At 48.6% G+C, this 25,639-nt stretch overlaps 2 protein-coding genes and 2 long non-coding RNA genes across 8 annotated transcripts in view; 2 read left to right on the plus strand and 2 right to left on the minus strand.

The window, feature by feature from the left end:
• The window catches only part of LOC118935929 (arylsulfatase D-like), an 18,106-nt gene extending 12,030 nt beyond the window's left edge, over positions 1–6,076 (minus strand). For 2 of the 3 annotated variants that reach the window (XM_036932578.2, XM_057495191.1), the window contains exons 1-2: positions 5,940–6,076; positions 4,488–4,637 (exon numbers count right to left, since the gene is read on the minus strand). In XM_036932578.2, the coding sequence (XP_036788473.2) occupies positions 4,488–4,637; positions 5,940–5,983 (194 nt within the window). In that variant the 5' untranslated portion in view covers positions 5,984–6,076. Of the gene's footprint in view, positions 1–4,487; positions 4,638–5,939 lie in introns of those variants that run through there. The other variant, XM_057495193.1, reaches the window with a different exon arrangement.
• Positions 4,644–25,639, plus strand: part of LOC118935931 (uncharacterized) — a 25,196-nt gene continuing 4,200 nt past the window's right edge. For all 3 annotated transcript variants that reach the window (XR_008994989.1, XR_005034049.2, XR_005034048.2), the window contains exon 1: positions 4,644–5,138. This is a non-coding gene — a long non-coding RNA (uncharacterized LOC118935931). The remainder of the gene's footprint in view (positions 5,139–25,639) is intronic.
• LOC130681727 (uncharacterized) lies at positions 6,151–13,854 on the plus strand. The gene is made up of 6 exons (XR_008994990.1): positions 6,151–6,277; positions 6,584–6,697; positions 6,948–6,995; positions 11,003–11,424; positions 12,073–12,130; positions 13,567–13,854. It is a non-coding gene; the product is annotated as an uncharacterized LOC130681727 (long non-coding RNA).
• Positions 6,953–25,639, minus strand: part of LOC130678804 (arylsulfatase L-like) — a 19,997-nt gene continuing 1,310 nt past the window's right edge. The window contains exons 2-11 of the mRNA XM_057495194.1: positions 24,053–24,095; positions 22,861–23,010; positions 21,918–22,039; positions 19,926–20,048; positions 18,479–18,902; positions 17,072–17,208; positions 15,443–15,577; positions 13,813–13,975; positions 11,513–11,634; positions 6,953–8,007 (exon numbers count right to left, since the gene is read on the minus strand). Coding sequence (XP_057351177.1) covers positions 7,649–8,007; positions 11,513–11,634; positions 13,813–13,975; positions 15,443–15,577; positions 17,072–17,208; positions 18,479–18,902; positions 19,926–20,048; positions 21,918–22,039; positions 22,861–23,010; positions 24,053–24,075 — 1,758 coding nt within the window. The 5' untranslated portion in view covers positions 24,076–24,095 and the 3' untranslated portion in view covers positions 6,953–7,648. The remainder of the gene's footprint in view (positions 8,008–11,512; positions 11,635–13,812; positions 13,976–15,442; positions 15,578–17,071; positions 17,209–18,478; positions 18,903–19,925; positions 20,049–21,917; positions 22,040–22,860; positions 23,011–24,052; positions 24,096–25,639) is intronic.

Raw genomic sequence — 25,639 nt, forward strand, 5'->3', positions numbered from 1 at the left:
TTCCTGCAGGGACTTCACGGGGTTTTAGAATTATTCAAGGGTAGGGAACCTCCTGGCATCCAGTGGCCAGGCTGCTGCTGAATGCCCTACAATACACGGGATCCCCTACAATACAGTGCACCGGACAGTCCTGAGGACAAAGAACCCCAAAGGCAGCTGTGCTGGGGTGGAGAAGCCCTTCACCAGAGTGACATGGAAGGAACGGTCCTGGTGGAAAGAATCTGGCGTGGTGTCACTGAGCTCATGGAACAAAATGAGGCTCTGAGCCTGGGCTGCCCCCTTGTAGCCAGGCACGTAGGCGGTTCAGTGGGTTGAGGTGACCACGGTGTGGCTCACACACATGTGCTCAGCCCCCAGGGCCATGAATACCTCGAGTCCCACCTGCTACAATAGGCATCGGGGTCCTCAGGCACAGCCCAACCCGGCCATGCATGGCCACCATCTGTGCCCACCACATCCCCTGTAGGACGTGGGGGCCACAATGAGCCTTCCAGCCGGTCTAGCCTGAGGCTCTCACTGTGTGATGGAGCTGACAGCTGTAGGCTGTGTCGCTCTGACCTAGGGAGTCTCCCCACCTGCTTCCATTCCCTGGGAAGCGGTGGCCATGCCAAGCTGTTTGCTTGCATAGCTGCGTCCCTTAGTCTTGCTATTCTTTGCTCCTCTGCGAGCAAGTCCTATTTCACACACTGGCGAATGGTCTTCAAGTGGGATGGACAAAGAGCTCACCCTTTCCTGCCCGCGCTGCTAAGGTTCCCTGCGGACGGGTTGCACAGCAGAGGTACTGGAGTGAAGACAGACAGAAAGATGTGGAGGCGGAGGCCACTGGCCAGAATACTTAAATTGTCTGGAGTAGAATGTGCAAGACAGCTATGGCCCAAAACTTCTGTAGAGGGCAGGGGGAACAAAGGCACATGGTCCCAGGATAAAAGGGGTGCCTGCAGGGCAGTTAGGGGTGTGGATGGGGGAAATTTCTGGCTGGGATCCTGGGTGTTGTTAAAGGGTTTCAGGAAGTTAATGGTGGTTCATGACCCTTATCTACTGAGAAGAGGCCCTTAGTGTCTGTGTCCTCCTGACACTGTAGGGAGAGGATGGACACTTGACCTGGGGCTTTGCTGAGCAGGTGGGCAACCTCAGGCTAAGGGTCACCATGCCGGCGATACTATTTTCTTTTACGTGAGCCACTTTCTAAGTCCTGTGGTCAAGGCCGAAGTCCAAGGTTGGGTTTTAGCATCAAGACCTTGGGAGGCATAAATGCTACAAATTCAGCCCGACCATCTTCCGAACGCATCAAGGTGTACCTTTCTTTCTAACTCCGACGGTTTTGCAAATGTCAAAGAATACATCTCTCATTTTGTTTTTCTTAAGATGGCAAATGTTGCCTTAAAAAGAAAAATAACTCAGTGTTTTCTTCAAAATCCTCAAAGCTAGTGAAGTTCAGCTAGAAATGTTCAAGACGGAACTTGAAAGAGATGGTCGTTATCCATGCATAGGATTCACTCTTCTGAGATTATTAAAGAGAAAAGCTGCATGAAAGACTTTTGGGCCCCCTCGTGTTATGCTTACAACAATAGAGCCCCAAAGATTCTTAGCCAGGGGAGGATCCCAATTTGTAAGCAAAGTTTGAAGGTTCAGCTATAGCGAGAAAGTGCCAACTCGGGATAATGCCAAGTCTGTGCAACTGGAAATGCACTGATGGTGACCTTCGGGGGCTTCTGGCTGCTGCGTGTCAGACATCAGGGTTACAGTGGCATTCATGACAGACTTCCCGCTGGTTGCCGTGCATCAGCCCCGTTTCTGCCCGCTGCACGTTGCTCTTGTCATATTGAAAGACAGGCAGAGAGTCCTCATGGACGGGTTTCCAAAGCTGTTATCAACGCTGTTTGCCTGTGGCTTGCAGACCCTTGGAAAACACAGCAGAGGTTGCCCGCATTTCAGACACCTGCTTCTCAGGGCAGGTGAGGACCCCTGGCGAGCCGTTGTTTTCAAAGAATAGTTGTGCTGGTTCGTATTATTCTGGCAGTTTTTCTTATCTGTGGCTCCTGTTTGAAGTGTGACCAACCGAAACATAAAGGCTGTTATTATGAATCACCAGTTCTTTTTGGCTTGTTTTAGTAACCCAAAGGTAGGAATTAACATTTTGCTTGTCCTAGTACATGATATACACAGGCTTATAGGATTATATGAAGTATAGTTATGATATTAGTTCTGACCCATCTTTGCCAGTTTTTAAAAAGTTGTATCTCTAGTCTGATATCCAAGAGTCTGTCTACCCATCTATTTATCATCTATCCATCCACCCAACCATCCATCCATCCATCTACCCACCCTCTACCTATCATCTATCCATCTATTTATCTAACTATCAAGTTTTTATCTCTTATAGCTGTCTTCATGATTATCTACAGAGTAGAATGTGATGAAAAACAACTGAGTTTTCAACCTCCATGTAGGACTTGTTCCCCGCAGAATCTTTTTCTCCCACTTTCTACAAGGTATCTTAAAACAAGAAAAAAAGAAGCTCCTTTAATACATATGAATGTAATTTTAAGTTCTGTGCTTCTCAGTTTATGCCATTCCATTTTTTCCCCTTGCCAAGTAGATTTGCAAATCCAGTCCTTTAAAAATATTACTCTCAAGTGCCTCTCATTTCTTTATGCATTTTTAAAAAAATAGCATTCTGGGCTATGGAATCATAGTCATGTTTATTTAAAAAAAACAAAGTATCAAAGTTTTTGAGGGTGGTAGAAATATCTTCTGGTCTCTCAGGAAGGAGGTGTGTGGTGCGCCCTAAGTGAGGCTTTTCTGAGATGGGAGATCTCTTCTTCCTCTTCTGTTAATAAAATGAACAGGGTGCACGTTTATTTAGACTCACTGCTCCGTCTTTTACCACATGGCTGGTGTGACTTTGCTGTTAGAACACTGGGGTGTCACATTCCTTATTTTGCATCATGGAGCAGAAAGAAATGTGGAGATGATGCAAGGCTTCATATTACCAAGGGGATTTTATTCAGTCAGTTCTGTGTTTCGGAAGACATTTATCTTTTAAAAACATTTATGCTTCATTATTCTGTGTATAGGAAAGATACTGTGTCTCACAAAGCCCTAGATTGCTACGTAAACCATTCTTATACGGACTTCCAGAAAGGAAATACTGCTGTCAGTTACACCAGGAATGCTATGAACTGCAAAAAGCAACTTAAATTTGGTGATAGGAAGATGAGAAAATTGAGCAAAAACTTGAAACATGAAAAGAAATCACCGGTAGCTGGCAGAATTCTTAAGCAGGGTGTGCCCTGCTTAAACAGCAGACATTCTTGTCCCCAGTCCTGGAGGATGGACTCCACGGTCCAGGTGTGGGCAGGGCTGCTCGTCCTGGGTGTATAGATGCATCTTCTCCCTATGTCCTCACAGGGTCGTCCCGCTGTGCGTGTCTGTGTTCTCATGTCCTCTTCCTATAAGGACACCTGTCCTATGGGCTCAGGGTCCACCTCATGACCTCATTTTACCTTAATCCTCTATAGACTCATCTCCAAATACTGTCCTATCTGAGGTCCTGGGGTGAGGGCTGCAACATAGGGATTTTGGGGGCCACAATTAAGCCCCTTGCAAGGAGGTGAGGCTCAGAGCATGCAAGGGGTTCTTTTGGGGTCTGACAATATTCTAAAATGCTTCGTGGCAGCAGATGCACAGCTCTGTCAAGATACGAGAGGCCAATGACCTGCACACTCTAAGTGGGTGGGGGTGGTCTGTGCTATGAATTGCAACCGGGTCTGCCCACCAGGGAGGAGAGAAGCAAGCATCATTCAGTTTCTTATTTGGCAGGGGATAGCCTGGAGGGCTGTAAAGTGTGCACCAAGCTTACAGCAGGCAGCTGGTTGACTAGCAGCCCCAGAATGGATCTGCTCATGTGCTGGCCCCCAGAACCTGGGAATAGGACCCCACTTGGAAATGGTCTTTGCAGATGTACCTAGTGCAGGATCGGAGGTGAGGTTGTCTTGGATTGGGGCAGCCTTAAATGTAGCTACAGGTATCCTCAAAAGAGACAGAGGAGGAGACACAAGCACAGAGGAGAAGCCATGTGGAGATGGAGACAGAGACAGGAGGGACGTGCCAACATGCCCAGGGCTTCCTGGAGCCCCCAGAAGCTGGCAGAGGCAGGAAGGAACCTCCCCTGGGGCCGGTGGAGGGAGCTCAGCCCCGTCCCACTTGGGACCTCAGATTCTGGTCTCCAGAGCTGGGAGGAGATGGTTCCTGTTGTCCTTTGTGGTCATTTGTTAAGGCAGCCCTAGGAAGTGCATACACCCACCCACCAAAGTTCCACATTGTTCGAAAGGTTACGACCTCCTTTTCCAGAGCCAACATTTTTTTTTTTTTGGTGTTGAGATACCATGCACTAAGCAATTCCCCACTTCTTACAGGTATATTTTAAATGCATCTTTCAGCCAAATACACATGTGCACATCCACACCGCACCAGCGCACTTGTACCTCAGTGTATTGTTCCCATAGCAACCGAGGTCCCCGATGCCAAGGTCATCTGCCATTATCAGCAGAATGTTAGGTTTAAAGGCGTTTGATGCCTTTACTTCCCAAGTCGTCAGTAGCGAGCATACTGCGAGTAGAACCGGCAAACAGTTCCTGGAGGGAGAAACATGGCCAGGGGTGAACGTCTGCAGGCTGGAAGGAGAAGTCGTCATTTGGAAGCCGCTGGCTGGTAAGGTACGTGCATTTCCACTCAATTAGGATTTAAGGAGGGGTTGCATCTAGATGTGGGTTCCTTTTGTCCCAATTTGCTTGCCTCGTAACACGCACGGCACAAAACTTGGGCAGGAAAAGGCTGTTTTTGTTTTGAAAGTGTAGGTCTGCCCAAGTTGGGTTCTTTCAAAAATCCTCCTTCCCGCTGCCTTGCAAAGCGGCCCTTTGGGCTCCTGCCTCGGGAAGGACAGGCCGCAGGGTGAGCGTGGCCTGCAGGCCGGCACCTCCCCTTCCGGGCGCCTGGCCGCGTCCCCGCCCCCGCCCAGTGTCCCCGGAGCGTCGTGCACCGCGAGGGAGGCGGGTCTGAGCCCGGAGCCTTGAATTACACGGGACGGAGGCGGGATTCCAAGCCCTCCGACCCCGCGCAGCTGCTGTAACCCGGAGGTGAGGCACGGCCCCCCGTGCGTCCGGAGAGCCGGGGCTCTGCCCGCCCTTCCACCGGACCCGTCCCGGGCTGGAGGGGCTGCTCTGTCCCGCGTCCCCGCCAGGCCGTACGCCCCCCCGCATTGCGCCCCGGTGCACCGGACGCTGGGGGCCGCCCCCGCCGCGCTCCGGGGGCGCCGGGACTGGGGAGGCGCGCGGAGGGGGCACGGGGAGGAGCCGGCGAGCCGAGGCGGGGCCGGCGGGGGTCGCTCAGCCGCGCTTCGGGGCGGGGCTCCGAGTCGGGGTGCGGGAACGCGCCGCGCTCCTTGGGGCCGGAGGCGGGGCCCCGGGGGCGGGACTGGGCGCGTCGTGCGCTGGGGGCGCGGCCACGCCGGGGGAGGCGACAGGGGGCGACAGGGCGTCCCCGAGCAATTCTGATTTGGGGTGCCGGCCGCGCTCCAAGGGAGAGGCCACGGGGGAAAGGGGCGTGTCTTAGGGAGCTGGCGGGGGGGGAGGCGCCGGGCCGGGGGCGTGTCCTAGGCGGGAGGGGCGTGGCCTGCGAGGACCCCGGGGGCCATCCTTCCCTTGGGGGCCCCTCGCTTCGCTCCCCCCACCCCCGACCCCTGCTCCTTGTCCCGCGTCGCTGCTGGGCCGAGCGCTGGCCTCCAGCTGGGCTTTGCGGACTCCCAGGCGCCCGCACGCGCGCCCTCCCCGGAGGCCCCTCTCGCCCGGGGGGCGCCCCTCCCCCTCCCCGCCCCCCCATCTTCCCGTCTCGCCTTCCGCCCCAGGCCCGCGTGGGGGCGCGTCCGGGATCCCGCGCACCTGGCGGCCGGCGCGGCGCGTCCGCTCTCCGCCGCGGGTCCCATGGCCGACAGGACCTTGCCCGCTGCGCCCCGCGCCGGGACCCGCCCACGGACCTGCGCCCTGTGGGGTGTGGGGCCGCCTCCCGCCCTAATCCGCTTAATCTCCCGGCGGAGCGTTGATTCTACAAACCGGTTTAACGGGGTCCCCGCCGCCTCGGGGCCCGGAGGAGCTGGGATCCCGGCTGGCGCGCCCCCTTTCTGCAGGTGTCTAAGGTCTCAGCCGTCAGGCCGCCAGGATGCCTTCGAATTCACCTTCCCGAGGGTCCAGGAAGCCAGACTTTTCTATCTGCGGCCAAGGTTGGCGGGCGTGGTTGCAGTGTGAGCTCTGCTGGTTGGACCCCCACCCAGCGGGCTTTTATACGGGGGTCTGCCTGGCGCTCATGACCAGGGCCTGGACCCCATTAGCTGCCCCGGACCACCTGTGTGTCTGTCTGCCTTTCCCAATCAAGTCTGCAGTGGTGCCGAATGGCAATTGGGAGTCTGTTAACCCCAGAGCCTGCCCCGAGTCCTGTGGGGGTGGACACTCGGTTGAATCTCCAGAAATGGACCTGGAGCCTGTGTTTGAGAAAAACTGGCAAATTGAGCACCTTTGTGTTTCCCCAGGCAGAGTCTGTGTTAGGGGCTGAGTTGCATCCTCCTAAAATTCATGAAGCCCTTACCCCAGGACCTCAGAATGAGGCTGTATTTGGAGATGGGGTGTTTAAAGAAGGGTTCACGGTAAGTGAGGTCGTAGGGCAGACCCTGATCCCTTATAGGACTGGTGTCCTTATAAGAGGAGATGAGGACACAGACATGCACAGAGGGACGACCCCGTGAGGACGCAGGGAGAGGACGGTGTCCACATGCCCAGGAGGGAGGCTCAGGAGGCCCAGCCCTGCCCACACCTGGACCTTGGGGTCCAGCCTGTGGGACGGGGGACATAAATAGGTGTTGTGTGACACCCCCCGTTCTGTGGTCCTTTTTACAGCAGCTGAGCTGACTCACTCCGTCTGGGACTGGGCATGTGCGTGCACACGTGAGTGTATGAATGGGCAGACAAGATGGGGTAGGGAGGGGTCTGGAGGAAAATGCCCTTCATGCTGGTGTCCTGTCTGGGGCAGGTCCCGTCCCGCAGTGACGTCCAGACGCAGCCCAGGGAATCCGCCTCTGAGCCGCCACATCCTGGCTTTTCCCAGGATCACAGGGACTTTGCTTGACCAGGAGTAAATCCCCTGGAAATAGGTCCCGTTTGAACACAACTGGTCCTCAAGGATGTTGAAAACGGCAGAGCCGTGCTCGCGTGTGCTGACATGCGCCCAGGCTCACGTCTGGCATCAGCCAGTAAGGATCACCCAGCTCTCATTCCTTTGCACAGCTGCTTGCTTGACACAGACGCCCCTCTGTTGGGACTTCAGCTCCCCGGGGCTGGGGTCTTCGACAGGAAGCCCCCTCGGTGGGGGGAAGTCAGCCTTCACCCCCTCTGTGTGGCCTGAGCAGCCGAGCAATCGTGCGTACTTGTCCGGCTGGGATGGTGGGTCATTTTATTTAGTGGTGCTTGGACAAGACACGATGCACTGTCTTCCTCGACCCGTTCCCCTTTGGATTCGACGCCCCAGGAGCGGATGAGAGACCCTCCCACGGGCGTTGTTCTCGGCGCCCCCCCACCCCTCCCGGGCTGCACTGCTGGGCTCAGGGCTGGCCGTTTTCCCGGTCACACCAGCACAGAGGGAAGGGGCCACAGCACGGCTGCAGCCACGGCCTCCAGACGTTGTCCGCCGTGGCCAGTGGCCGTGGAACTGGGCCGAGCATCTGGCGGTGCTGGTGCACGGCCTGTGCCACCCTCTCCATCACCTGGTAGAACAAGGGCTCCGTGTCCGGCGTGAGGGCGTGGATCTCGGAAGGATCTCTGGAGAGGTTGAAGAGCAGAGGCGGGTTGTGGTGGGCCACCTGCTCCCCGGAGCATGGGCAGACCGCTCTCCCGTAGCAGGCACCGGCGCTGTCGGGCTGGAACACGGGGGTCTCATAGTGCACTTTCCACACTGTTCCTCCTGTGATTGGATGAGAGTGGCAGAGGGTGAAGGAAGAATGGGGGCCTCGTGGGGAGCAGCCTCATTTATTCCCAATGGCCGGGAGAGGGAGTAGCCCAGTGTCCAGGGAAGAGTGGGTAGGTAGGCAGAGGGTGCTTCATGCACGGGAAGGAATACTACTCAGCCCTGAAGAGGAGAGGAGCCCACAGTGTGGATGGACCTGAACCCACAGTGCTCAGGGAGAGACGCAGACACCCAGGGACACACGGGGTGGGGATCCATTCACAGGGAATGCCCAGAGCAGGCAGGGGCACACACACAATGTGGATTCATGGCTGTCAGGGGCTGGGAGGGCTGGGGAGGCCTGCTCACGGGGATGGGTCCTCTGGGGGAATGTTCTGGAACCAGAGTGGGGTGGTGCATGTGCTTAATGCCACAGGGTTGCACACTTTAAAATGGTGACTTTTACGCTATGTGGATGTTACAGGGGGCATGTGTGTGCCCCGTCCCCCAAGCCCGTGTGTGGCAGCCCTGGCTCCCAAGGGGATGGTATTAAGGGGGGGGGCCTTTGGGAGGGGATAGGATTGAGATGAGGTTGTGAGGGAGCCCCCGCGACAGGATCAGGGTCCTTCCAAGTGTCAGGAGGGCTTGCTTTCCCTGTACTCCGTGCCCCACGTGAGGACACAGGGCGAGAAGGGGCCGTCTGCCAGCAGAGGAGGTTCCCTGCTAGAACCCAGCCCTACAGCTAGCTTGGCCTCGGACTTCCAGTCCCCGGAACTGTGTGACACCGTGTCTGCTGTCCATACGCCCCCCCCCCCCCCCAGTCTGTGGTATTTCCTTCTGGCAGCTTAAGACGGGGGGGGGGGGGATCCCTTCGTTAGTAGGTTTCATAACAGATGCTCAGAGGTTTAAAGCCACAATAGCTGTTCTCAGGCTGTGCCAGGCTGCTCCCTAGCTGGGAGGGACCCAAGAAGATAGCAGGGAGGCGGGAGGGGGCAGCCCGCAGTCAGGGACCACGTCCAGGGTCGGAAGGCTGGCGCCAGACCCCCGCTGAGGATCAGGAAGGGACTCAGACTGAAGGGGAGGGGCTGCATCCGCCTCCTGGGGCATCCAGAGGGCTAACCTCGGCTCTTGGGGGAGGCCCCAAGCCCCGTCCCCATCCTTTGCACCCCTGCAGGGCAGCGGGTCTGGAGAAGCCCCCTGTGCCACCAGAGAGCAGGGCGTGGTGGCCGTGCTTCCTGCAGGGGCAGGTGTGAGGGTGCCCGGGAGCCGCGAGGGAGATGAAGCAGGGTCTGGCTGCCCCTGGGATCTGGGGAGGAGGTCCCCAGGCGCCTGGCAAGTGTGTGCAGCCCAGAGGGGGGGGGGGGCTCAGCGGGCATGCCTCCTGTCTGTGCAACAGCCACCTGTGTCCTGCTTCCGGGGCTGGCACCACTGGGGGTTGGTGTTTATAGACCTGCACCCTGTGATAAAAAAACTCTGGCCTCTCTCTGCCTCTGAACACTGTGGTGACATGTCCAACAGCTTGGCTTTCCCGCCTGCCCAGTCGGGACAATCACGTCCACCTGCCCTTGTTTCCAGGGAAAAATGAGCTGCAAGCTCACCTGGCTTGTGGTCAGTTTCTCTGCCCTAATGCAGCAAACAGACTGAGTTGCAGAGAGGGCAGAAAAGGTCTTGGTGGGAGGAGGCTGGCCTGACGGTGCTTAACACACAGAAGTAAGAACATTGCAGAGGGCTAATGCCTGGACCAACTCAAAGCTGGTCAGGTGGTGGAACGTGGCATGGAGGGCTGTGTGTGTGTGTGTGTGTGTGTGTGTGTGTGTACGTGGGGGCTTGTTTCTGAGATCCAGTGCCCGAAGCGTGTTCCGGGTGGCGTTACAGCTCGTGCTGTGGCCCTGAGGCAGGACTGCCTGCTCTGGAACGACAGGGCACACAGCTCAGCTGGAGACTGGTGCTTGCGGGGAGGCGGGGAGGAGCTGGCTCATGTCTCAGCAGGGCTCCGGGCTTGTTCTGGCCCGTGTGCATGCGTGCGGTGGGGGGTCTTGGGCAGGGGGCTCCGTGTCCTCAGGACTGTGGGATGAAGGGTGGCCCCTGGGATGCCGTGGAAGAGGCAGAGCTCCAGAATATTCCACATAGACCTACCTCGAAATACAATGGAAACATCCTCTCAGTGACTAAGACATGGGGGGCCGTCATGGGGTAGCCAGGATGCAGGAGAAGAGAGGGTGAATGTGGACTCCGTTATCCACGCGGCCAGGCACCCATGGTGGCAGAAAGGGCCATGCGACTGGATGGCTGTTTTTTTTTAAAAAAAAAACCTTCAAAGGGGGAATCCTTAACATGGAATCTGTGCACCCCAAAGATGTGCCAATAAAAATCAACCCAGGTGATGATAATCCTGAAAAGGATGGTGGTAAAGGAGGGAGATTTAAACAAACAGAATGTGCAATAACTGCCTCAAATAAGGGGGATTCCAAGTGTGGTGGATTCAGACAGCTGGAGAATGTTTTTGTGGAATGGCGAAATGAGAGTGAGTGAGACCGCAGGGACTAGATAGGGCTTCCCAGACCCTGGAGGAAGAAAAGAAGATAAAAAAAAAACGGAGTAATAGGTAAATGGAAATGAAGAAAGGTGGAGCTTTGGAATCAAAGACACAAAACAGAGACCCGTATCATCTATAACATTTACAAATAGAGTTCTTGGGAGAATCCAAGAGTGGGACTTTTGCAAGTGATTCCTAAAAACGGAAAACCTCTGCTAACTCCAGTCAGATGGAGTCATACATAGGGAGACAGTTAAAATAGTTAAATTATTTGCCAAGGGATGAAAGCCTTGGATGAAAGGCATACTTTCTACATGAGAATACGTGTAGAAATACCCGATACCTAATGTGTTTGACGCTTACATTTGATTTTGTAAAGACACCAACTTTCCCCCACGTTAGTTTGTACACTGAATGCAATGCTAAGGCATACTCCACTGGGCTTTCAAGAAAATATACTTGTGCTTGATTTTGCAGTTTTCTTTTGGAAAGACAGTTGGGCCAAAATAGCCCCAGACATTTTTGAAACGTGAGTTATTCAGTACGCATATAGCTGCTGCTATGACAGAGCGAGGCCTGCTACGGGGGAGGAATCGTGTCAAGCTGGTCGAGACACATGGAAGCCGATGGATATTAAGAAAACCTACGTGAAAGGTTAGCGACAGACTGGATCATGGGTATGTGTGCACGTGAGAGTGTGAGTCGGGATGTGAGCATGAACGAGTTGCACTTGCGGGATGACAAACGCCTCACTTCACGTCATGGACAGAAGCAGGGAAGCCAGGGAAAATCCCGTGGACAACGCCTAGGATGCAGGGAACCTTCCCTCCCGGATGATGCTGTGATGGACAGCTGGGACGAGGTAGCAGGTTGCTGAGTGATGGGACGACACTGCCAAGGTAAGAAGAGTGCAAAAATAAAAGCCACAGGCAAGCAGAGGAATGAATGGCAGCAGAGCCATGCCGGGTGCCTCGCCCAGCTACTCACTGTCGCGCTGGTACCACCGGGCTGCGTGCAGGAAATTCTCACAGTAGTGGAACAGGAACTCGTGGTCCGAGTGCTGCACCGTCCCCAGGAGCAGGGGCAGCAGGTCCCGGCCGTCCACCACCCTGCAGGAGGGGCACAGGGTGTCAGGGATGGTGCCAGGACAGCCTCAGCAAGCTTCCATGGGTGGGCGCCAGGGAGGCCACCCGCTGCATTCGTGGACACACATCAGTTTGGCCGCAAGACCGTGGAGGACCCGGCTTGCTCTGCTGAGGTTACTGTCCCCAGCCTTGTCAGGGATGCAAAAATAAGAGGTGATGAGACGTCTCCCTGGTTTTCTGTCGGGCCTTCCGCCGGTACAGATTACCTCGTATTGGTCAAGACCTGAAACCATTCCTGTCTTGCACCGGGGTCCCTCCCGGCTTACGAGAAAAGCCAGATCTGCTTTTGATTTGCAGGGATGGCTGGGTGCATTCATCGCATTTATGGGGCTGCCGGGTGCATTATTCCGGGAGGGGAAACATGCCTGTGTTTCTTTGTTATTTGCCCACTACTTCCTACAGGGTGAACTTGTGCTGAGAAATACATGTTCATGGACATGGACCGTAACTGCACAGAGAGGTCAGTGCAGCTTTGTGGGGAACTCAGGGGCTCCCGTGTATTTTTCTTCTATCTTTAGAAAAGGTTCTCAGGATCTAGTGTCTCTGATTTTAATCATAAATATCGATGGCAGATTTTTGCAGATGCCTTGGACTTAGAGTGGCTGTAAAGTGCAGATCTTAACTCTCTGACTTGACGAATGTTGTCCATCGAAGTAGCAAATTGAGACCTCCAAGGTTTTACTTGGTCAGTTACCATGAAAAAATAACATGTATATATATATATATGTGCTGTGTGTACACGCGTATTATTTCACTTCCAAATATGTGTACTCATACAGACATAAGAACATGCTATGGGTTTCTGTGTATATACATTTGGAAGTGAAATATGTATGTGAGTTGTATATACATATATATTATTTCACCTTTATATACATAGGCACATGAACACATATTTATATGTTTATGTGTATATATATGTATACACACATATTAATACATATATATATACACACATGTATTTGTATTAATAAAATGAACTAACTAGCAATACATGGCTGAATTTATTTTGCCTTCTAGTAACACACATCTGCAAAGATGCACATGACATGCAAAATTTTACTCTTTAAAACAAATGATATAGTCTAAATTAATTTGAAAAATTAGCCACCAATTAAGAAAAAAATATGAACCAGAGAGATGATAGTCAATGTAAGCAAAGAGAAAACAGATTATAAAATAAAGATATGAAATATCTAACTTTTAGTGATGAAACAATGAAATTTAAAACATGTATGTATATGTGTGTGCACATATGTAATTTATATATATGGATAATATATAAATTACATAAATATAATTTAAACTTATTTTCATTTTATTTTTCAAATCGCTGATAGCAATTCCTAGGGAACAATTTGACAAAATTTATTAAGAGATCCCCTATAAACAGCCGTGCTCTTTGACCCGCAATTCAATTTCTAAGGGGTCTTTACTAAGGAGGTAATTGTGACAGGAGGTAGGCTGACACGACAGTATTTGTTTTAAATGTGAAGTGAGTGCCTACCTAGAAGGAATGGTTGAAAGAAATACTGTAAAACCATTAAAATTTTTGTCTATGTACAAAGATTTCTAAATATATATATGTGCATAAATATACATAACATATTTAAAATATGTCCTGATGAGATAGCTCTCTCTATATCACCTATATAGATATGATTTATATGTAAAATATATGTAGAAGCTATAGATCTATAGCTGTACACCTAGATCATATAGATGAATACGTCATGCAATTTATGATTATATAATCATACATATATGATTTTATGATCATATAATAATTATGATTATATACATCATTATGTCTTCATGTCTAGACTGACAAAATTATGAAATAATTTTTATTCTCTTTCTATTTTCCCCCAAATTATCTATAATTTTTAACTCAAGAAAAATCAGAATCATGTGATACATCACCACACTGCATGGAAAGGAATTTCTTGTTAGAATTTTTTTCAATGCCAATCATTGTAAAATGGGTTTTACTTAAGAATCAGAAGGGAGATAGTCCTCTGTGTGTGAAACAAAGCAGGCCATCTAGGCATTTTCCCAGATTTTGTGGACGCAAAGTGACAGTGGCCTTTCACAGAGCCGTCTCCGTGCAGAGCTGAGTTGTTCTCCCTGGCTGTTCTGTACCTGTCCTGGGGCACCTCGCCGCCCCCCAGCTGGACCACGGTGGGGAACACGTCCATCAGGCTGGTGGGCTCGCGGATCACTCGTCCAGCCTGCAGCACCCCGGGCCAGCGGACTATCCCTGGGACCCGGATGCCGCCTTCCCAGCCGCCCATGCCTTTACCACCTGCATTTAAACGTGAACAGAAAAGAACATGGTTAAAAATCATAAATGGTGGCTTGCCCTGATGATTCCACCTACCTCCTTGTTTTAAAATTCTCTCTCTCCTGTCTGTCTGTTTTAACCATGTGCCAATATTTAGTTCCTCCCTGGCTTGGATTTTATAGCTTTGATTGACCTGGCTGTAGGTCTTCCAGTCGCTGAGGGACCGACCCCAGGGCATTGCAATTTCCCCCAATGGTCTGAATCATCAGACAGATTTCCTAGGGAGAAGAAATTGTGCTGATCGTAGTGTCTTCTCTCACTCCTGTTCTCGCCATGGCATTGGTGTGTTCCAGAGCATAACCTTACATGGGATGCACCTGTGCATCTTGGGTTCTGTGCTACTAAGCTCGTCATCCCCCCATTACCACAAGCCTCCACTTAGTTCACTCTCCCTCCCCATGTCACTGAAATGCCTTCCTTCGGAGCCCATCCTGTATTGCTCTTGACGCTTCTCCTTTAAGGGTTGTTTGAACTGGGGTTGAATTGTTCCCCACCCCCCAAAAACTGACGGGGTTGTAACCTCTAGGACCTCAAATTTGGAAAGAGGATCATTTCCTTTGGAAATAGGAAATTATAGAGTCAGACCCTTCCCCTGCCAATGTGGAGAAGCTTAGGAAGGCTTTCATGTATTTAATTTACACATGTATATTCTCTTTTATGTATGTAACAGACTGATGCATGTTAATCATTATACCAATGTCAGTCTAAATGAATTTTTCACTCAATAAAAAAACTAAGCTTTAAGTGAAAAAAAAGGTGTGCCACATATATTTTTTCTTGGCAGCATGTTTTAGAAACTTTGTGGTCCACGCATAATGATGTGTCTGTGATCAATAGATCCTAGTGTGAATATAATGTGGATAGTGTGGGTGCTCAGTCCCCTTGAATCCATTGTCTGGATGTAAGATTCAAACTTGAGTCTATCAGCAGATGAATGGATACATGGAATATTATGTGGTCCTAAAAAAGGAACAAAGGGCAGATACATGCTACAGCATGGATGAACCTGGAAAACATTATGCTGAGTCAAAAAATCCAGGTGCAAAGGACCAGATATTGCACGATCCCATTTGAAATGTTTGGAATTAGGGAAATACAGACAGATAGAACTACGTTAGCGGTTGCCAGAGGATGGGAGTAAGGGGGGAATGGAAAATGATAGCAAATAGGTACTGAGTTTCTTGTTGAGGTGATGAAAATGTTCTAGAATTAATAGTGGTGATCGTTATGCCAGAAACCACTGAACTGTGCAGAAAAATTCAAATCTGAGCATGACAAATTGTAATTCCTGAATAGAAGAGCAAAACCCTTGTTCAGAAGTGTTTGCAGTTTCCCTTGAGGTGAATGGTCCCATTCCAGGGTTGGGGCTGGGAATTATAGGGAAGAGAGAAAACCTGTAGATAAGGATCTGGAATCTGTCAGCCTTACCTTTATAGATCCCATTCCAGCCCCCATACTGGTTGTTTCCCATTTGAGCCTCTAAAGATCCCCCGTGATCTGACGTGAAATAAACGAGGGTGCTGTTGGTCAAACCTTCCATGTCCAGCGTATCAAGGATCTGACCTGCAAAGAAGAGATGCGTTTGAGCCGCTCAAAAGAGAACATTATGTTAAAGCAACGTATTCAGGCTGTGCTGTAGCATCTTGGAACTCTCCATGAGAATGAATTCTTTAGCGTGAATGCATCACGGACTGAATAACAGTGTCATTGTGCTGGCCTGAGCAACATGGACCTCAGGTTGACATGGGTCTTTATATAGGTCCTCATTCTGCTTCCAAAAAGTTAAAGGCAAGCTACCAGGGTGCATACTGCATTGGACAAAATTGCAAAAATGTACAAGCAAGGCAAAAGAAGGTTATTGAGAAAACAGGATAGGGACCAAGAGGGTCCAGGGGGAAGGCTGAAAATGTACATGGGTGGACAACAGTTTCCAGGGGTGCGTCCAAGCTATTAACGAAAGGAAAGTCCTATTGTTGCAATTCCCAATGTCTGTGATTTTCTTTTAATTGGTTAAGAAGAATGATATTGTTCTATTTCTCACAATAGACAAGAGTTTCTCCCGACCTGCTTCTGGATGAGACCTGTGTGTGCCATGAATGCAACTATGACCCTAGATACATCCTTTTATTGAATGCCTTTTACTTTTAATCCAACTATGTCTGTATATTTAAAGTGTATTCTTGCAGGTTGGGTCTCCTGTTTTTATTTAGTCTGACAGTCTCTGCACTTTAATTGCTATTGCAGAGTATTTACATTTAAGGCAACAGTGCACACCGTTAGCTCTACGTCAACCATATTGCTCTCTGATTTTCCTCTTTGTTCTGTCTGTTCATTGCCATTTTTTTCTTTATACTTTCTTCTAGATAAGGATTTTTAAATGTGTGGTCCTATTGCCTTTTCTGTTTTACTAAAAATAAATAAATAAATGACCAGTTACATTGTATTTATTCTTATTTCCCCCAAAACTTCTTCATTCGCATCATGCATTTTACTCCAAGATGATGTTTTCAAAAGATTTTTTTAAAAGTGCATTTCCCCCTAAAATCTCTTGACTACGATTATTCTGCAGGGTCTGGCCCTCTGGGCTCACCATTATATAAAGCCGAGGGTGCCCTTATCCTTGTTTGAGAGGCAGGGAAGTGAGGGTGTCCATATCTATGCGTTTCCTTGAACACTGAGTCACTCAAGAAATGTTCCTGTCTGGCATGGCAGGTGCTGTCCTAAGCCCAGGGGAGAACAAGGCAATCTTCTCCCCCAGGGAGGCTTTGGGAGAGATAAAAAATCACACCATGTAAAACAGCATTAGGGAGAGAAACAGAGGAAACAGGGTGATGGATACTATAAACCTCGTGGCCCCTAACAGTCAATAACAGTGCAATACACTGACCCAACCTTGTCTACTTTTCCCTTAATGAAGCTCATCTTCTGGTTATTTATCTCCTTTTCTCCTCCAGTTTCTGAATAAAGAAATGCCATTTTCCTGAAAGGCAATAAGTGCATTGATGTGGCCACAGGCTGACATTCCATTGCACGTTTTCCCCTGGAAGAATCACTTACCCACCATCCAGTCCATCTCCTGTACATTGTCCCCGTATAGACCGTGCAGACTGTTCCCCAGAAACTTCCCCGTAGTAACGAGAGGAGTGTGGACGTGCAGGAAAGAGACAAAGAGGAGGAAGGGTCCTTGCTTATTCCTAAGAATAAATACAATGTAACTGGTCATTTATTTATTTATTTTTGGTAAAACAGGGATTGAGGTCCCAGAGATGCAAAATACAGAGATAGACCATTGCATCATTACGCAAGAATCTCTGCTGGCCTGCCCTGCACGATCAGATGCATGAAACTCCTGTTCATTTCTTGGGTTTGAGAATTATTAAAGGGTTAACTTCTCCCTTCCAAAGTCTATTGAAAAACGAACACTGCTTTTATACATCTTTTTTCTTGCATATTATCATTTTATAACTCTTTATACTTCTCTAACAACTGCATCTAACAGAACGCCAGTCAGCCATCTGACCTGACAATTATTCCTATCAATTATTTCAGTATATCTTCCCGACTCAAACCTTAACTCATGGACTAAGGGGTATTACACCCCTGGTTTCCTTTATATTTGCTGTCAAGCAATGAAGATCAGGACATGAAATTGTTACAAACAAACACATTTAAAATATGATGTGTATCAGGTTATTAATTTCAATTTGAGATCCTCTATCTAGGCAATGTCTCACCTTCTCCCTCTCAACATCCACCCTTATGGTCTAATCTACAGACACAAAGTACAGAAACAAAGGTTTTAGACTTATTTGGGGACATATGAGGCATACCCATTGTAATTTTTTAATTTGAAAGCTAATCACCAGCGTCATACCTGACCGCTATTAAGCAATCCCATGAAAAACCCTCCAAGAATGTTGTGCAACAGGATCAGAACCTCATCCCCACCAGCTTAGTTGGGGTGTGAGGGTGTCCTCCTTTCCCTGGAACACCCAGTGGGGAGCATGGAGCTGCCTGTTTTGTGTAGCTTTTTATCATTGTCCCCTTGGTGTTGATGTAGTAAGATCCTTCGTCACTCACATTTACATCTGGCATAAAGTTATCAGTAAGACATAATAGTCCTGGTGATAGAGCTTTAAAAAGACTTAGCCTTTATTATAAAGGCTGTTCATGTGATTCAGGCTGTTACGCTGGTTACACAGAGTCCGTGGTCAGCAGGAGGTGCTTATTGAAAAGGACTGGCCCCAAAGTAGAAGGGGGCAGTGGTCGATTTCCAATGACCTGTCCCTTGTTTCAATGGACTTGGTCAAGATGGGCTCAACTGAGTGCCATCCATGCCCCATTTTACCGAAAAATGTCTTCCCGGGTCAGGGTCATTTCACCGTTCATTCAAATCCCCGTTACAGAATAAGACTTTCCCAAAGAAGCAGAAGGCTAGGGTGAAGCTGACCCTTCAAAGCTCACCTTTGGACAAAGGAGGAGACCTCTTTGAGAATAAGAGACGTGGTCCTGTCAAAGCGCATGGGTTGCTCGGTGATGGTGTGATTTCTCATGAGAAAGCAGTCCGCATGGACGATCAGGACACCCACAAAATACGAAGCCATAAAGAGTAAGATAGCCACAATGGTCAACCAGATGACCGGTGTCCATGACCATGAGGCCAGGCGGGCGAGTTTCCCGGCCGTGAGCGTCAGGGCTGCAAAGGCCATGATTTGGAAGTAGAACTTGACTTTGTGCTCCAGGGCTACCCGCTTCTCTGACATTTCCCAGTGGACACAATCTCCCATCATGGAAAATGGCATTCCGTAGAAGTGGTCGAATCCGTGGCTGAGTGGATGGTGGCAATGATCGCTGGAGGACTCGCAGTTGAGACCCAGATGCCATTTTCCTGAAAGGCAAGAAATGCGTAGACGGGACACCTGGCTGACCATCACTTGGGAAGTAGTCATCGCGTGCTTGCCATGTTCCCAGCACCCAGCAGGTGTGGATGTAGAGGGTCTGGGGATGAGGTGGGTGGGGAGTATTGGCTGTTATTTGCCCTACGACCTGGACTTCTTGTTTCAGGGCCATGAGGAACCTGCATGGCCGCATTGTAGGGTGCATGATTTCCTGTGCCGCTGTCACAAATGACCGTAGACATAGTTCCTCAAAACAATAAGATTTCATGCTTTTCCAGCTCTGGAGACCTGATGTCTGAGGTCCAGGTGGGCCAGGCTCCAGGGAAGGTCCCTTCCTGCCTCTTCCAGATAATAGTGGCTTCATAGAGCATGACTTCCAAGTTCAATGAATGAAAGATGCTTTCCTACCCTGCACTCATGGTTGGGGTATTGATAGAGACCCTGTGTGTGTCCCCACCACCCAAATACTGTCTGTCATCTAGAAAACCTCACCTGGTTTCCAAGGATATTCCACAAGGATAGAGTCTCTTGTCTTGAAAAATGATAATGACCCTGCTGGATTTCAAGATCAGGGTACCAGCTAGTCTTGCTCTAAGTGATCAATCAATGATACTGTTAATAAAAGTTATTCCTCTATCATGATAATGATAGGGACAGCATGGCCTCTGTCAAGAAACTGTCATCCTTAACTTTTATTTCATTCTATACATGGTGTGGTTTGTTGACATACAGAAAGATGCACATGCAATGTATGGCAGCACAGAGGGAAGTACTGGAAATGGTTACTTAGTGCATCAGCAAATTATATGAAATGCCAAATATTTCGTGGCGCTGATATTTCCTGAGCATCTTTGCACCAAGCAATGTGGGTGTCATAACATCATTCCTGCATGCGTGGAGCTCTCTGTCTACTGGGAAATCGGGCTCCCTCACAACGTTTCATTTCCAAACTTTTTAGTGGCATATATGCTCCATGCAAAGGTAATGTGCTTAATACTTAAAAATATACATACCGATGAGTCCTGTGGCATAGCCTTTCTCTTTTAATATTTTTGCAAAAGTTGTTTCATTTGTTGGAAGGCCACCAGACACTCCAGTCCACTGAAGAACACGATAGCCATTACTGGAAACCATGCCTGTGATGAATGATGTTTAAAGAAGGGTTAACATCACACACCAACGTTTATCACTTTCATTATTTTTAAATTTAGAATATGTGCTGAAAAAATCCGTTATTCAAAACTGAATCGAAAATTTACTTCCAAAATGGCTTTGTCTCATGGGTTGCATTTTTAGCAGCAGAGGAAATGATTAATTAATTGAAAAAGATTATGTAAAGATTTATTGTCTTGTCATACACAAAAACATTTATGGTTAGTTATTTTAAAATTTACTGAGATTTATTTCCCTGGGAAGGATACACACACACAAAAAAAGAGAATTACATAAAAAGAGGACAGTTAAAAATGGTTTTATGATTTCACCAAACTCTCGATGTAATCAGGTGGTTCTCAAAATTGTCTGACCATTGGGATCACTTGGGGAACAGCTTCAAGATATTCTGACACCTGGTTATCACCCCAGAGGTGGTGATCTTAGTTGGTTTGGGGTGGAATTTGGGTTTGGAATGTTTGAAAGGTGATTTGAATGTGCTGCACAAGGTTGGGAACCATGGATATAATTTATCCTGACCCTGATACACCCAGGGCCTCTACCCAAGTGTTTAAAAATGTAGGTTTGATATTTTTCTAAAGCTCTGCACTGTAGTTGAGAACCACTGGCTTAGAGGATGCTGTAAGCCTCCTACACCATGTTGATGAATGCAGCTCAGTTTTACTGGAGACGATTCCAGAGACGATACAGAAAGTGAATATAGTGCTCAAGGATCGTCATTTGAGAATTTAGGAGATTCTTTGAGATTTTTTCCAAAACTTAAAAATGCTTCTGGTTCCATAAAGATGAGTAGAAGCTAAAGTTGTGTTAACAAAGAAAAGCTGAAGTTGGCCAGTATTTTTCTTCTCTAGGTCATGAGAAGGTGTCAGACACCCATAGATATATATGAGGGTCTGTGAGGGTCAGTTTGATTGTCAACATGGCCAGGCTACAGTCTCTTGTTTTTCAAACACTAATCCTCTAGTCTAGGCATCGCTATGAAGGTCTTTTGTAGATGTGGTTAACATTTACAGTCAGTTGAATTTAGCTTAAAGAGATGACCCTTGATAAGGTGGGTGGGCCTCATCCAATCGGTTGAACGTCCAAAGATACAGAAGGGTATTCTGCCTCAAGACTGTAGTATCACCATTCTTCTTGGGTTTCCAGAATCCTGCCAGATTCCGGACTTGCTGGCTCCCAGAATCACAGGAGCCAATCTCTTAAGATAAATCTCTTAGGTGATAGATGCTTGATAGAAAGATGATGGATGGATAGGTAGGTAGGTAGGTAGGTACATAGACCTTATTGTGTTTCTTTCTTTGGAGAATGCTACTATGGGGTCTGAAGCATCCCTCCTCCTTCTCCACCACCCAGGAGACAGCTTCCTCAGCCTCAGGGTAAAAAAAGGTAGAAGGACGTTAAACAGTAATGTTATGACATTAAAATTTCAGTGTTCACAAATAAAGTTTTATTGGAACACAAATGCTCACTGTTGTGTGATGCCATATAGATGTTATCCAACTACAAGAACAAAGTTGTGTAGCTGCAGCAAATTGTATAGCCTGCACAGCTGAAATTATTTAATATCTTCCCCCTTTACAGAAAATGTTGGCCAACTCCTGCCTTATATGGTTATCGACGTTACAGTGCAATGAGGCAATCCCTTCCACGTCACCTTGTCACCTATGGGGCTCTCTCCTCTTACTGACTCCAATCTGATGGTAAAATATGGGGGAATTAGACCATTCTGTGCTCATTGGGCTGCAGGACCCACACTTTGACACCTGTGTTAGAGGAGTTAAGGGGGGCATGTTCGTCTCCAGGTCTGGAGTTAGATATGACGAAGGACAAACCGGATCGGAGAGGGTATCTGCCCGTTAGGAAAGCGGCTCGGCTTGGGGTACACACGGACGCGGCAGCGATGTGCTGGGTGAGCCTGATGCCGTCCTCTGCCAGGCGGTTGATATTTGGAGTCCTACAGAAGAAAACATTAAGAGTTTTGTTCCTTAAACACACACAAAGGCTTTTCCAGAAGCATAGGTACAGGAAACCTGCCCATCAGTGCTGAATACAACAGTCAAGGTGTTCTTAGGCTTGAGTAAAAGGCAATGGCCAGAACTTCAAATAGCTTCTGAAACACCGTGGAAATGTTAACTCGATTCTACATTATTTATAGTTTCCCCAACACACTATTGGAACGAGATGGACTTCGTGGAATATCTGGAGAGGGTGTTTCAGAGGTGCCTTCTACCTTGAGACTCACGGTTTTGATTGGAAGATCCAACCTCATGGCAAGCAATACATTGTAGGGAGGATTCAGACTAAGTTTCATGGTGGCACCTCATGAGCAGCAGGTCTCCTAGGGTTATTATGAGCAAGGTAATGGGGTAAGCTCCTAAGATAACCGGACTGGTAGTGACACATGCCATGGCATATGTGGGCGAGGAGGAGGCGGACTTCTCTGAAGCAGTTTTTCCGTCATACCTGAGCGGGTTGGCTTGGCTTGAGGGGCGGAGATGGGAATGGGCGGTGAGCTCAGAGGGAACAGCAGTGATGTGTAAAACCCTGTGCATGATGGACTGTGCTGATGGAAATCACATTTAGGAGAAAAACGATTCGTCATATGTAGCATGAATTTGAGCTGGAGTTGGTGCTGGTGTGGAAAGAAGGAAGGGCTGATTGGTGTATAAAGAACGAGAATTCTGCCAATGTTTGGATTGCCTGTATCAAAGGCTGGACACATCGTCCGTGGGATCTGCACCGGGGGCACCAGGTGAGGCATTGTGTGCTCCTTGCCTTAAAGTGGTGTTGCCATAGCAGCCGAGGTCTCCGATGCCAAGATCATCTGCCATCAGGAGAAGGATGTTTGGACGGGAAACAGGTAAATCCCTGCAGGCTGAGGGCTTCAAACCGAGAAGCACACCCATCATCGCAGCCAGCCAGGCCCTGCAAGACACACTTCCAAAAATGCTTAACGCGGCTTTGCATGTCAAGGGCATTAATTCTGCAAGTGAGAAGTTAGAGTCCCTATTTTCGTGGACTTTGACTCTGTCATCCCACCGCAGAAGAGGTTCAGCACCTCTCTCAGGTATTTGACTTTTTTTGGTTAAAAACAACGTACATTCTCGGCAGTGTATTTGAACTTCAACATGTTTTTTTTTTTTGGTGGTGGGGGAATGCTCTGGAATCTGTGTTAGGTGATGATTCATGGAAAAGCCTTCTTTGTAGTTTCTTATTATGTATGGATGACGTCCCCAGAACAGGTGCAGCCCTTTGTCCTTTGCCTCTTCCTCTTGCTTCTTCCTTAAAGAAGTAAATGGTGTTGAACGGGGACATGTGTGGCACCTTCTCAGGATATGAACCAGTGAACAAGCACAGAGCCAGGTAGGGGCCGCCCAAAGCTGCCTGGTTATTCTGAGTCCATTAAAAGTCTCTGTATGTTTAGCGTGAATGTGAAGATACCTGAGGCTGATGCTTTAGATCCCTGATATCCTAAAAGAACTGGGTCTTTCGAGGTGATGGAGCGCAGAGCAGAAACCCCTGGCGGTGACAAATCAGGAGGAACGGCCACAGAGGTTGGCGGCTCCCCCATCGGCCACCACCCTCACCCCTGGAACGGTGGCTTCAGGACAGACCCTCTTTACGGATGCCGACATGGGCCTGGGCATGAACAGCAGGATGAAAGCATTCCTCATCCTGAGTGTCTTGAAATAAAGATGGGATCTGAGTCTCCAAAGACGGTTTTTGGGGCTCCCCAGAAAACCAGAGATCATGGTTTGGGAAGAGGGATACAGCATTCGTTCCAAGGGGTTCTGGTCAGGGGTCATGGAACGGTGTGTTAACCGGGGGTCCCATGCTCTGTCTCCCAGATTTAGAATCACTTTCCAACTGAGCAACTACCCTTTGCTGTCAATATGTTCAGAGAACGTGACAGGAATCAGAGGCAGAGACAGAAACAGATAAATGATAGCACGTAATCTTATCTTACCAAGAATGTTCCGGATGTAACATGTCCTCTTTCCTTTAATGTCCTGTAAGAAATACAGGGGTCCGTAATAACTGCAGAAAAGTAGCTACTTCAATAACTAAATAAAATACTATGAGACAAAGGGGAAAGTTGGACCCTCTCAGATGCTATGAGTAAAAACCTAACACAACGATTAAAAGCTCAAAAAAGAATGTTCTTCCCACCAAAAAAGCTTTCAAAATGTTGAACCATGCATTAAGAAGGTAGAGTACATGTCTGTCCGAGGCCAGATGATAAATATTTCCGGCTTTTCAGTCCATATGGGACTGGCTGCTCTTACTTCACTCGGCTGCTGCAGCAAGCAGTCACCTTATCGAATATTGCCATTTTCCAGAAAAACAACAAAACAGACGGGCTTTACTCATGGGCCTCAGCTTCTTGGACCTTGATGTAGAAGGCGAAAGTGAAAAGAAAAGAGAATGCAAAAAAGAAATAGTATGTTTATTGATAAGAATGATCTCTAATATATATTTTTTAGTTGGGGTAAATGCATATAACAAAATTTACCATCTTCACCATTTTTTTAAGTGCACAGCGCTGGGGCACTGCACATGTTCACATGTTCGGTATCCTCCCCTCTTTCCATCTCCAGAATTCTGCATCTCCCCAAACTGAAACTCTGTCCCCATGAAACACTAGAATCTCACCCCCTCCCCAGCCCCTGGTCCCACCATCTATTTTCCGTCTCTGTGAATTGGATGTTTCAAGGGACCTCCTATACATGGAACTTCAGTGTTTCTCCTTTGTCCAGCTTATGTCCCTTAGAATAATGTCTTTAAGGTTCATCCATTTGTAGCAGGTGTCAGGACTCCCTTCCTTTTTAGGGCTGCATAATATTCCATTGTATGCATGGGCCATGTTTTGTTTCTATCCAATATATTTTCATGAAAAAGTAAGACATTGTTTGGTCTGCTCCCATCTGTGTAAAGCAATCACAGGAGATGGAGAAATAAATATATTGGCTCGTCTATGCAATGATCTGACGGCATGAACTGCTTTCTAGGAACAAGTGGAAACCCGCCATGTGAGAATCTGACCCTGGGTCAACGTTCCAGCTCTGTTTTCCTAGAAATCACTGGGCTTCTTCTCACTTTTCCGGTGAATGTGGCTGATCATTGTTATACCCGACAAGTTATACTTGACTCTCTTATATCTGACTTCTAATCACCAGTAAAAAATCATATGAGGTGTCGTTTTACTAAATCTTCAGCCTCCTTCTGACATGATAGGCTCTCTCTTGTTTAGCTACACAAAAGGAGACTGTTTTTCTATTCAACTCAGCACGCTGTCCCTTAGAAAGCTGCATACTTTGCTTCACATGGACTCAAGAGCGGTGGCTGCCAGGGGCTGGGGCTGGGGCAATGGGGCAGATATTGCTTAAGGGTGCAAACTCACAATAAGGTCTGGGGATGCAATGCATAACCCAGCGATGGTCACCAACGATACTGAATCATAAAGCCCCGAGTTGCTAAGAGACTATGTCTCAATTGTTCTCCACACAGGAAAATAAATGGCAATTGCGTGACGTGATGAAGGTGTTAGGTCAGG

The sequence above is a fragment of the Manis pentadactyla genome, chromosome X (genome assembly GCF_030020395.1).
Source record: "Manis pentadactyla isolate mManPen7 chromosome X, mManPen7.hap1, whole genome shotgun sequence".
Classification (NCBI taxonomy): domain Eukaryota; kingdom Metazoa; phylum Chordata; class Mammalia; order Pholidota; family Manidae; genus Manis; species Manis pentadactyla.